The 13,082-nt window shown below is 40.1% G+C and overlaps 1 protein-coding gene across 8 annotated transcripts in view; it reads right to left on the bottom strand.

Moving 5' to 3' along the window:
- The window catches only part of ATXN7L1 (ataxin 7 like 1), a 203,032-nt gene that overhangs the window by 28,075 nt on the left and 161,875 nt on the right, over positions 1-13,082 (bottom strand). For all 8 annotated transcript variants that reach the window (XM_077835519.1, XM_077835520.1, XM_077835527.1 and 5 more), the window contains 3 exons: positions 6,478-6,560; positions 5,379-5,635; positions 2,135-2,327 (listed from right to left, as the gene is read on the bottom strand). In XM_077835519.1, the coding sequence (XP_077691645.1) occupies positions 2,135-2,327; positions 5,379-5,635; positions 6,478-6,560 (533 nt within the window). The remainder of the gene's footprint in view (positions 1-2,134; positions 2,328-5,378; positions 5,636-6,477; positions 6,561-13,082) is intronic.

Raw genomic sequence — 13,082 nt, 5'->3', positions numbered from 1 at the left:
ACTCATGAATGCTGTTCCTTTGACACTTGTTGGGGCGGCTGTTTGGTAACAATACATTCTGTATCCAGCGGTTCTTTCATACTTCTTTCACTGCATCCAAACCCATACAATCCTCTACAAAAAGGCTGAGAAAACAATCTAACATGAGTCTGCCTAGTGACACTGCAGAGAATACTAGACAGACAGATACCCAATGTTTTATGGAGATTTCTTTATTGTACAATTCTACTGGTGACAAGAGCTTTCCTATAGTTGTCTTATGTGTTGCTTCATGCAACATTAAAAGGATAGTACTTAATGAAATGAGACATGCTATCTACCCCATCTGGGCTCCTATACAAACACCCATCAACTGGAGTATTCGAGTGCCAGTACCCAGACAATGGGTATAGTTTAACATTATAAATTCCTTAGCATAAGTTCAAATACAATGATTGTGAGGAAGAGAGGCACATGCTGGATGGAGATAAGAGAAATTTTTTCACAAGTTAGGGATGCCATCTTCACTTTGAGCAGCTCCATTTCACTCTGCCTCTGGGTGAGGAGACCATCCAAAATTAACAAACATTTTGGAGAGTTGATGCTGCATTACATAATTCTGTAGGGTTTTTTTTTAATTTTAAAAGAATTTTAGCTTTTCTTTACTGTTCAGTGACTCTGATATCACTTCTATGCAATCTGTCTCAGAAAGTGCCACCTACAATTTTGTATAATTGACAGACACATAGTAGGATGCATCAAACAAGCCGTTGTAGTTTCTGGACATGATAAAAAGAAAAGGAGTACTAGTGGCACCTTAGAGACTAACCCATTTATTTGAGCATAAGCTTTCGTGAGCTACAGCTCACTTCATCGGATGCTGTAGCTCACGAAAGCTTATGCTCAAATAAATTGGTTAGTCTCTAAGGTGCCACAAGTCCTCCTTTTCTTTTTGCGAATACAGACTAACACGGCTGCTACTCTGAAAACTGGACATGATAAAGTAGGATAAATTCTAATGCTGGCTATCCTTTAAAACACGGGGAAAATAAACATACAGATGGAGTGATATTTAAATTTAATTTGAAAATCAGGGTAAACATATGTTAATGTTGGGGGCATCTATGTGCCCAGTCCAGGAGTAACAACACAGGTAAAATTCCCCTTTCCTTCAATGGGAATTATGCACATTTAAGTCTGAGGCCTCGACTACGTCGCAGTTGTCATACTGTTTCAGTGTATTACTGTGGTGTGATAATAGAAGCACATTCTCTTAATTAAGCAAATTGTATAGAAAATAAATTGATGAAAACTTTTAGTTGTCATTAACTAATTTCCCGAGCTTGATTTTTATGAGAGCTGTCTGCTCAGGAGTTCAAGAATTATCTGATTACTGCTTTCATTGTACTAGATAAACAAATACACTCTTCAGTTCTGGTGCCACATGGCTGCACTTATGAGTAACAATAAAACTTAAAACCAGCAGAGGAGAAAGACAACAGGAGCAGCCAGACCGGCAAACAGTTGAGGCAGAGTGCTTCCAGAGCAGATGGATTACGCCTCACTCAGGAGAGGACACTCCATTTTTAGATGAATAAGGCAATGAGATCAATGCACAAGTGCATTCATATGAAAATAGCACTCCTGAAGTGTTATTGCTCCAAGGTGGACTACACATACTCAAGAATATAAAGCAGTTTAATCACTTGGTAGCTTTTTTGTTGCTGTAAGATTTTCAAGGACATTTAGATGTTGTCATTTAACCTAAGAGGTTAGCTCTTCTCAAGATATAAAGGCTAATTGTCCTCTCATGACAGTTTTACACAAGTGTAACTATTCATTACATCAGAATTACTTTTGGTTTATACTGATGTTGGTGAGAGGGAAATCTAGCCCTAAAACTTTTTTTTTCTACAGCTGATTTTTTATTGTGCCCATAACCTTGTACTATTAATATGTCATGTGCACTAACCTGTCTCTCTCCTCCTCCCCTACCCATCATTGTCTTCTGTCATAATCAGATGTATTTGTCTTATTTTGACTGAAAACTTTAGAATGCAGGGTCCTTATTTCTGACATGTCTGTAGAATGCCATATACCCCAATGGCATTGTATAAACAATAACAGCAGCAGTGCTGTAAAAAGACAGACATACCCCAAGAGGCCTCGGGTGGCGTCCAGAAAAATGACAGTCTAATTTCTCGGATTCTTCAGCTCCATCCACTTCTCCTTCATCACTGGACAATCTACAAACTAAATCTCCTCCCATGGAAGATAGTGGCAGTTCCGGTACATAGCCACTGTGGTTTGAAGAACTGTTGCTGTTTACACTATTTGCAGATGATGGTCTAAGAGGAGAAAGAAGATTTACAGTCTCAATGTTTTGAAGAAGCTCCATAACCAGCTTGCTAAAACCACATTGCTAAAACCACATACGGCACAACATCTGTTCAAGCTCCAAAGTAAATGGCACAAGAAATAACAGCGTAAGAAGCATAAAAATGATGTGGTGTAATTAAGAAGATTTTTTAAAAATTACATCACTTTCACAGTTCAGCCTTTCACCATTACATTTGTGTTGGATGAAGTTACATTTGGGGCTCACAAGGAGGGTCAGTTTAAGAGGTATGAAAGGCAAAGAAGGTATATTTGAATAAAAACAAAAAATAAATGGGAAAGAAACTGAAAGGCTAACACATGGAACCATTACTCTGTTACTTGCTAAAAAACTAGGTGTCCAGTTCTGCAATTTTATTTGCTATGAAATTCCTACCAGAAGAAGGTCAACTAGCTTAGTAACTGTAATAAAATGCCTGGCTTAGTTTATTTCTAGCTAGTTAAGTAAATCCAGATAGCTCTATATAGTATGATTTTCCCAGTAGACAACTTTATCTAGTCTTTCTCTAAAACCCTATAAAAAAATCAAAGCAGGACCATCCAGAATAGTGCAGGCTTTGTGCTAGACACTCCCCGCCCACCCCACAAAACAATCCCCCCCCGTGCATGATAATGCCTTCTTTGGTAACAAATGTATATGCTTCAAAAGCAGCCTAGAAACAATCGTTGGGGGAATTCAGTTATAGTCAGTGAAGACTTGCACCCTACGTGGCCAAGTGTGCATGTGTGCTAGTCTGATGGTAGAGGGAAACAAATGGTCTGTAACTGGTAGCCTGATTTTGTCACTTCTCTAGTCAAGTGAATTTACTGCCAAATTGTTTCTCCGTCAGTTTTGTAACTCTCTGATTCTGAGAAGTCACACGTGCAACAATCCAGAGTCCAAAGGTAGATTTAGAGAAACAACCATTCTAGCACGTCTGTTGAGTGCTTACAATAAAAACTCACTGCTGCTAATACAGGCATGTTTTCATTGCCTAACAGATTTTTCTCTAAAATTACCTTGGAGTTGATGAGAATCTTAACATAATAGGAAGCAGCCCCCGTAAAATGTCACTAGCCGTAGCCAAGCTGCCTCTGTTTTGTGGAAATTGCACAGAGTTGCTTACACCTCTAACTGCACTGAAGTTTAGAATCTCAAACCAGTTATACATGTCACCATAACGAGAGCTAGGAAGGCTAATAGTCACTATGATGGTTAATGCAGGCACTGCAGCAGAAATGAGTACTTAACGGGTAGAACTACAAAGCGTAACTGGTAAGCTCATCTTCCTTGCTTGTTGTTCTGACCGCTTCACCCTTCTCTTTGAAACCCTCCACTGGCTTTCACTGCAGTAAGTGCAAGCCTTTAAGTCTCTTCACAACTCTGCCATTCCCTGCCTCTTTGCCCATCTCTTTGTATAGTCTCCCCTCTCCACCAGTGATGCCAGCCTCATCTGCCAGTTTGTCAGTCTCACCCAAACATCTACACACGTTCTTCCATGCTCCTTGCACATGGAACCTTCCCTGAACTGAATTAGCCAATTATTGCTGGCTTGAGGAGCTGACCGGAGCACCTGACAATTACTTTATTCAGAATAATTTCTGAAGTGGCAAGCGCAGATATGCATATAAAAACTGCATATCCTTGTTTGTAGCTCTCTTCCTGCACCCTTTGTATGTCACTTGGTTATTTTAGATGATATGCTCTTTGAGGCATGGACAGTATCTTTGTATGTGTTTGTACAATACCAAGCACACTGGGGGCCCAATCCCAACTGGGACCTCTCAGAAGAAGTGAAATATGAAATAATAAAAGAAGCATGGATCAATCTGACTTGACTGACCCCCATCAACACTATCCAAAACTGGTGCTCCAGTTCAAAAGAGATACAAGTGACTGTCACTTGGCCTGCTGCGCTATATGCTAGAAACTAGAACACATGGGGAGTTTACCAGAGCATTACTCGGGTTCAGCTGACCCAGTATACTTTGTCAGAACTTCTGTAGAGGAGCTTCATCAGTTTCTTTAGAAGTTGGGCTTCCATTCTAAGAAGTGTTATTAGCCCTTGTGGTTGCAAAGAAAACCTGAATAAGAAATGATTAGCTACAGACAGACAGCCTGAAAGAACAGTGCTAAGGGCCAGCTGCTGATCATTTTGTTTACACTGAAGTCATAAAATCATAGAATATCAGGGTTGGAAGGGACCTCAGGAGGTCATCTAGTCCAGCCCCCTGCTCAAAGCAGGACCAACACCAACTAAATCATCCCAGCCAGGGCTTTGTCAAGCCTGACCTTAAAAATCTCTAAGGAAGGAGATTTTGTCACTTCTTTGTCACTTCCCTAGGTAACCCATTCCAGTGCTTTACCACCCTCCTAGTGAAAAAGTTTTTCCTAATATCCAACCTAGACCTCTCCCACTGCAACTTGAGACCATTACTCCTTGTTCTATCATCTGGTACCACTGAGAATAGTCTAGATCCATTCTCTTTGGAACCCCCTTTCAGGTAGTTGAAAGCAGCTATCAAATCCCCCCTCATTCTTCTCTTCTGCAGACTAAATAATCCCAGTGCACCTTCCTGTATAAGTAGTCCCATTAAAGTGAACAGGAACTATTAAATGGCACCTTCCTTCACAAACTTAACCAAGAGGCATGAATTGCTCTGATTCACTTAAATGAATTGACTCTAAAACCTATTCATGATATTTGAATATTAACTTTGCTAACTTCTACTGACCATTTTAGCTGAAACATTCAGCTATTCTGCGACTGACAGCAGAGTTTATGGAATAACAACTCTCCCCCAGCCCAGTCAGAGCCCTGACTATTATACCATGATTTAAGTACCGCTATTGGTGTTATCTATTTCCAGCTCCTGAGAAGAACCCTATATTAATAGTTGATTATGGAATAATCCATATAAATATGACACAAATATAGCATTATCTGTACACAAGACATAGAGGGACATTTCCTATAGAAGTTTCAGAATATCGCATTCATGCATTTGAGAAGGCTGCTCACCTAGGAAGTACAGAATTGGGTGGTCTAGATTTTGCAGGAAATGTTACTTTAGGTTCTTGCCCAGAGTTCAGTGAAGATCCTGGCAAAGAATCCTGTGCTGGTGTGGGATGGCTCTGATGGGTTTCCCTTATAGACTGTGGATGCTCCTTGTCTTTTGCAACTTCTTTTTCCCTGGATCGAGCTTTGTGTTCAGCTAGAAGGATGTCAAACTGTTTTTTGCGACCTGGAACTGCTCGTCGATGGTTAAGTGAATGAGTCTAAAAATAGGGTGGTTAAAAAGAATTTTTGTATAAAACTGTTTGTGAATGCTCTAAATTTCTGAAACACAATTCTAAGAGAAAAACTCCACTTAAAACAACTTTAAATATAGTCATGGCAATAAAAAGTTGCTATTCCACATTGCCCTGGATAAATTCAAAAAATTATTTTCAGGAAGTGTCCAATTTATCTTTAAATTATCTTTCGGGACAATTTTCATAATGGAAACTATCCATTTACCATTTCCAAGCCAAATAGTATTACTAATATTCTGTCTAGAGCATTGTAATTGCAGCCCTTAATCTACAATAAATAATTAGATCTGGTTGGACTGGCAAATGTATAAATATAAATAAGGGTGGATATTCAAGCACATTGCCCTGTTCCCCTCTACAGACCAACAGCAGTAGATATATATGTTTCTTACACTGTTGTTTCAGTCATGTGAGTCTTTTAGCCATATAAGCAGATCTCAAATTATTTATAAGAAAATGAATTTCATCTTTACTACAAGGAGACTGTGTAACAGTGCTGCTGCATATATTAACCAAAAGTCAGTGTTTAAAGCAATGCTACTGAGTGCCTGTAAATAAACTGTACTGCCCTTTGCATCACAAATGATAAGGAAAACCTTTGTCAAAAATATCAGTGGATTGATGTAGATGCTCTGATTCACCAAAGAAACAGAATAGAATTACTTTAGCAAGAATTACCTGTGGAAAGTGTTTGAATACCATACCCATAGTCTCTAAGACAGGAGCAGGTATGACCTCTCAAATTACCGTGGTGGGATTTTAAACTATAACAAAGCATCTGATATTTTATCTTCTGAGAAAAGTACCTTGCAGGTGAGTGATCTTGTGCAAGGTTTCTTTGTTTCAGGATCCAGTACTCCACAGTGTTTATTTGGGTCAAATTCTCTTTCTGTTTGGGGAAAAAAAGAAAAGAAAAGATTGTCTCAAAAATACATGTTTTTAAATGGATGTGTCAATTAAGACTGCTTCCTAGAAAATACATATTTTTTAAGGGGCTGCAGTAAGCTGTCCCTGGTTATTCACCCAGGCCCAATTTGAACCATCCTGACCTATACCAGCAAAGCATCTCTTGTACCACATGCATGGCTGAGACAATTCTGTTCTCTCCTTTCCCTGCACATGGCACCCATCAGTAAAAACAGGATTTCACTTACAGAATTCAGAGAACTTGCTATTACACTAGGGAAAGCTTCACTTGACAAAAGGTCTTTTGGGAGTAGTAGTTAAGGAGGTTGTGTCATTAATGCATTCAGAGATATGGGCTAGAGAATGGGGCTTGATAGAAGGGTCCAAGTACCAGACTAAGCCAAGTATCTGAATTAAATTCCAGCTGCAGTAGAACCTCAGACTTACAAACACCTCGGGAATGGAGGTTGTTCGTAACTCTGAACAAAACGTTATGGTTGTTCTTTCAAAAGTTTACAACTGAACATTGACTTAATACAGCTTTGAAACTTTACTATGCAGAAGAAAAATGCTGCTTTCTCTTTATTTTTATAATAGTTTATGTTTAACGCAGTAGTGTACTATGTATGCCTTTTTTTTTTTGGGTCTCTGCTGCCACCCGATTGTGTACTTCTGGTTCCAAATGATGTGTGTGGTTGACTGGTCAGTTCGTACTAGGAGGTTCTACTGTATGACTATCACTGTGGCAAGTAAGGCCAACATTTTCCATATGGCTATTGATTTTGGGTGTCTCAAATCTTCGGGTGCCCAGCTTAAGACTGACTGTATGCTGCAGCTCTCAGTTATTTCAACTGGGAGAAGCAGGTGAGCAGAACCTCTGAAGAATCAGGCCATAGATATCTCAAGCTGTACACTAAAAATTTGAATCACTCAAAATTACCAGCTACATTTGAAAGTTTTGGCCTAAATCTGTCCCCTCTTCACCAGTTGTAAAAATGGGTTTAATAATTCTTATTTTCCTATTTCATAGGGGCATTGAGAAGCTTACTTAAAGTTTGCAATGCATTTTGAAAAGAGAAAGAAGTTACCTGAGTTCTAAATATTATTAGCAATAGTAAACATCCATTGAGAGATTTGTTTTAGTATATTTAATGCTAACTGTACTAGATTTACCTATTTTACTACCATTTTTAATTTTGTATGTCTCACCCAGAATTTATGTATAACATAGGTTTTAGTTTTTATATTACAGCACTGTAGCAGAAACATGAACACATACTTATTTTATACCTACCTCCCCACTGTTCTGATAGATATATGCATAGCTATTTGTATTCCTGTCAAGGCTGATTCCCTACTCTGGCACTTTGAGTGCAGAAGGTGGGGGCCTGCAAGGATTCTAAAAATTAATACTAGCCACTCCAGTCTTGTGTTAAACTCCCAAGGTTACAGCTTTTCTCTGACCTTGGATGGGTAGACCACCACCCAAGTGCAAAAACCTCTTTGAGAACCTAGGAAGGCGCATTTGGGAATTCCTTCCTGTGGGGTACCCTCAAGCCCTTTCATCCCCACTCCGGGGAAGAGCTGAGAAAGGAAACAAAGGAAATCAGGTGTTGCCACCAAGCTAATTAAACAACATGTGCACAAACCTCTTAGGGACACAAAAAGCCAATCCTGTTCTTAAAAAAGGTAAATTTTATTTAAAAAAAGAGAAATAAAATACATCTGAATTTAGGATTTTTGCTAGGTTTTTAAAGAAAACAATTACAAGGATTAAGCATCACAATAGCTTCTTGAGGTCCAGCTTAAAGGTTACAAGCAAAACAAAAGCACCAGGGTTAGCACAGAGGAGTCCACAAGCCATAAAGAAATAAAAGACAAACTGAATTGCGTCTTCCTAGACATTTCCTGATCTACTTACATATCTGGGGTTTCAAATGAGTAGTTTCTAGGTATGATCTGAGGGATAGCTCAGTGGTTTGAGCATTAGCCTGCTAAACCCAGGGTTGTGAGCTCAATCCTTGAGGGGGCCATTTAGGGATCTGGGGCAAAAATTGGGGATTGGTCCTGCTTTGAACAGGGGGTTGGACTAGATGACCTCCTGAGGTCCCTTCCAACCGTGATATTCCATGATTTTCATACCTGGCCCAAAGCTTTTTACAGCATCACTGCTCTGTCCCCTTCTCTCCGGAGAACCACAACAGACAGACAAAGGGGGAGTTTTTTCCCCAATTTTGAAAAGTTCTAGCCTTCCCATTGGCTTTTTTGGTCAGGTTCCCACTCCCTTCCTTTTACCTATGCAGGGAGACTTTTTAACCCTTTACAGGTAAAGCAAGTAGATAATAGCTACTAAGAGGGCTTTTTATAGCTAGCTGGCTGGCTGGGTCCATGAAAGGGAGTGACCCCTCCCCTTTCATTTATCACAATTCCACTGTCACATACATAATGGAGAAAATAGCTTGGTCATTCAACAATTCCCTCAACTCTATGTTCGTACAGGTGTGTAGTTTTGTGAATGCCACTAATAAATACTTTAAATCTATATAGAACCTTTAATTTAAGATCCAAAAATGCTTTACAAACAATAAATCTCAACATCCCTGCTGAGACAGGGTATGAATTATTCTCCCCATTTTAAAGATGGGTAAACCGAGGCACACAATGAAGTTAGGGGACTTGCTTAAGGTCATACAGCATGTCAGTGGCAGAGCTGGGAGTAGAATCTGATTTCTGACTCCAACTACTTGCAATAGGTAGACAACACTTACTTCCTAGATGTACTAGTGACCGACAGATCTGAGTACTGAGTTATGCATATTTTTTAGAACTTAATTATAAACAAAATGTTAAATTAGTATTTGTGTTGTTGACCCTTGGATAAAGGGACATGGCAGAAAGAGGGGATAACAAGGCATTCAGAGCAGGTGCATACACCTGAAATGGTGGTCAGCACCATCACTATTGGAAAACTACAATGGCAATGAAATCTGTCCTGAGTAGTAGATGCTGCTGTGGCCCTTGACGCATAGCAGACACTAAAGGGCTTGCGTGTACACTAAATAAGATGAAACTACAGAAATACTTAATACATCAAAATGTATGTTCACAGGACAATTGTATGAGTCAATTATTTAAGTTATACTGTTAAATGTATATAATGTGTTGTTCTAGGTTCATTTACATAATCTCCTCCTTTGCCCCCCAAAATTAAAACAAACTATACTGACAAAACTGTAACTAAAAAGAACGACAAGAGAAAGATGGAGTGAATGGACAAGCCTTGCTATATGCCCTGAACACCCATAAGCTCAGACTGTAGGACCAACATGAAAGCAAATTCAACAACCAAGAGTGCTCCACTAAAAACATTAGCCCTCCAGCCTCAGGAACACACAAAACTGGGAACTGTCAGAAAATCCTGACTGATCAAAAACTACTAGGATGGAGTATGAGGAAAAAGGCAGTTCCTAAGACAGCTAGGTCCCAAACTATGCAGGGCTTTAAAGATATGAGCCAACATCCTGATTTGCAGCCAGAAAAACTGGAAGCCTGTATGACCCACAGAGCAATGACATAATATACTCTGTGCAAGGAACACTGCTAAGTAAGCAGGTAAACCACAGATTCTTGTAGTTGAGCAATCTTTCCAAGAGTAGCCATGTACACCAAACTGCTCTATGGTGAAGTCCATGTCTAAGTGGAAAGATCACCACCTTCTTGCTAAGCAATGATAAAAACAGAGCTCTTGGATTCCCAGAGAGTAAGAGTATCCATTATGTCAGGTAAGAGTCCCAGTTGTAAATGTGACCTTGGATTGTCACAGATCTGCACTGGCATAGCCTGAGCATGCTGCAGGGTTGACACACTGATCCTCCAAAATGGCAGAGTGCAAGCATTTCTCTGGAGCAGCTGCAGTGGGTGGCTTAGAGCAACATTATAGTCTTGGCAGAACGAAGAGGAGGGAGTAAACGCTACAACCTATAGCACAGCTTGCAAATCAGCAGATGGTCCTATCTAGATGGGGCTTCCAGTTCTTTAGCTTTGTCCATAAATGGGATTTAGAATGGAAAAAGGCTATTTTTTCCAGATTCAGTTCTTCCAGTTTGCTGCTAGGGGACACTGATCCCTGAGACTGCCTCTCGCAGCTCTCTAGGCGGGCTACCTCTCTCCCTGCTCAGACTTTGTCACAGGGAGGAGGGCAGCATCCCTGACCATCCCCAACAAGAACCAGCCTTCAGCCATAGAAAGAGCTTTAGCCTCACTCAAGGATGTAGGGTAAAGATAGAGGGCAGGGCTGTGAGAAGGAAGTAAAACATCCGATGAAGTGAGCTGTAGCTCACGAAAGCTCATGCTCAAATAAATTGGTTAGTCTCTAAGGTGCCACAAGTCCTCCTTTTCTTTTTATAAACCAGTTTAAGTCCATTGCCGGGACTGAGATGACTGGCTCCACTTCTGCAGCAAGAGACTGAGATGAACCTAAAAATTACCCTGCCCACCTAGTGTGTAAAACAAGTATATTAAGTCCTGGGTATATTCCAAAGAATCTTTTACTAACCCTCAGATCTTCAGCTCAGCCTGTGCCAAATTGCGTGTAATAATGGTGGGAAACCAACCGCGTTGACGGACAACCTGTATAAAACATTTACATGTTCTCACAACTTACTTTACTTGCCTCATTGTGATGAACAATCACAAACTGTATCATGGTGCTGCATCAATAAGTGGGGCAGAGAAGGCAGGATTTAGTGGATTCTAGGTCTGGTAACAGAACAGATCTTTAAAGAACAACCTGAAAACTATCAGTTTTGTGGCTCTGGCAATCAAGATATTCATGTGAAAAAATAGCTTAACATCCACCAGAATGACCACAAAGTACTACGACAGGGTCCTAGCCTATTTGGAGATTTCCCCCAAGCAAATTTTCATATTTTGGCTGATATGGTGAACTGGCAAAATTTGCTGAGTCAGTGCCAGTGTGGAACTACTCTAGCCCTAGTTAAGCCATATGAAAGAAGGCCCCATACTGTGATGACTTCTTCAGAGTAATTAGTCACTCTAATGACTGTTGCATATACAGTAAATATTTATAAATACAACATCAGTGTATACAACCCCTACAGTCGTCTGTGGAGCAAGGCTGGTAGTTTGAAGACTGAGCCCATCAGCTAGCGCTTGTTTTCACTGCAAGAATTAGCTTGAATTAGCACACTCGAGTTACTCCCCTGGAGCTAGCCTAGTTCAAGTGAGAGTGGCGTGAGAGCAACCACACTGCAAAACAGCACTCGAGCTACACAGAGTGATCAGATTAACAGATGAGTTGTGAGCTGCTGCATCCCCACCGCATTACTTGCTTGAGCATCAGCAGCATTTGAGTTTCAACGCAGCCCCCTTACAGACCAGCTAGCTTGAGCTTAAAGCACCACTTAACTTGAGCTACAGATACAGTGTGTCTGTCCTGTTGTCTACTTAGGGGCAAAACCTGAGTCACAGCTTGAGCTAACAATGCAGTGAAGACAAGCTCCCATTGTCCAGGGAAGAGAGATCTAAGCTGAATTTTGAACTTAAGCTCCTAAAAATTTTAATGTTTCCTTAAACCATTCTTTCCACTGGTATCGTAAACTGTTTTCTGGTAGAACACAATGCCCTGTATTTGTTCATTGGAATCATAAATTAGATCCTAGTAAATGAAACGTTAGATGAAAAAAGATAAATGAGTCATTTATGCTAAGTACTTTCAGCTTTGTTGAATTTTGGTATGGTCACCTGCAAAACCTTAGGAAAAAATGGTTTCCTGTGAGGCACCTTTAACTAGTTAAGAAAGAAGACACCATACTAAATGCTTTAGCGCAATGGCACTGTTCCATACCACACACAGTCTTAGAAAACACACCTTGCACTGTTTTGGAGTCAAGCCATTCTAACAAGGCCATAATACTAACTGCCAAATGTGAGAAAATTAAAAAAACAACAACGTTATTCAGTCTACAAAAACCTGGGTTATACTTTAAACTCAATTACAAATAATAGCATTCACCTTTATAAATTATTTTATAACTAATCAGTGGTGTCACAACACACATTTGGGAAACAGAATCAATTAACTTTCTATCAAGCGCACAGCCTAATCTGTATAGCACTGCCAATAGGAAGATCAGACTTTCAATTCACACAAGAAATTTCCTGCCCGAATCTCAGTGTGCTGCCAGTGGATGAATAGGCCCTATGCAGCTTCTGATGCAGTAAACCTGATTCAGTTACTTTTGCTGGAAAACCTAACTCAGACATTTTGTTTTCCTTCATTCAGAACAAAAATGTATTTTCTGCTTTTGGCAGCAAATTCTCTGCCCAGAGTCCTGCAACTGGCCTGGCTCAGCTCTGGGGAAAAATCCTCCCCTCTGGCTGTAAAGCAGTGGGCACTTTGTAATTGCTACTGCATCCTTGAGCTCCAGTTTCTTCCATGATGCTTATCCTCTTGCTCCGTTGGTGGATCTGCAAAGTGACAGAT

Source organism: Eretmochelys imbricata, chromosome 1 (genome assembly GCF_965152235.1).
Source record: "Eretmochelys imbricata isolate rEreImb1 chromosome 1, rEreImb1.hap1, whole genome shotgun sequence".
Lineage (NCBI taxonomy): Eukaryota > Metazoa > Chordata > Testudines > Cheloniidae > Eretmochelys > Eretmochelys imbricata.
Note: the sequence above shows the minus strand (reverse complement) of the source record. Positions and strands in the feature narration are given on the sequence as shown.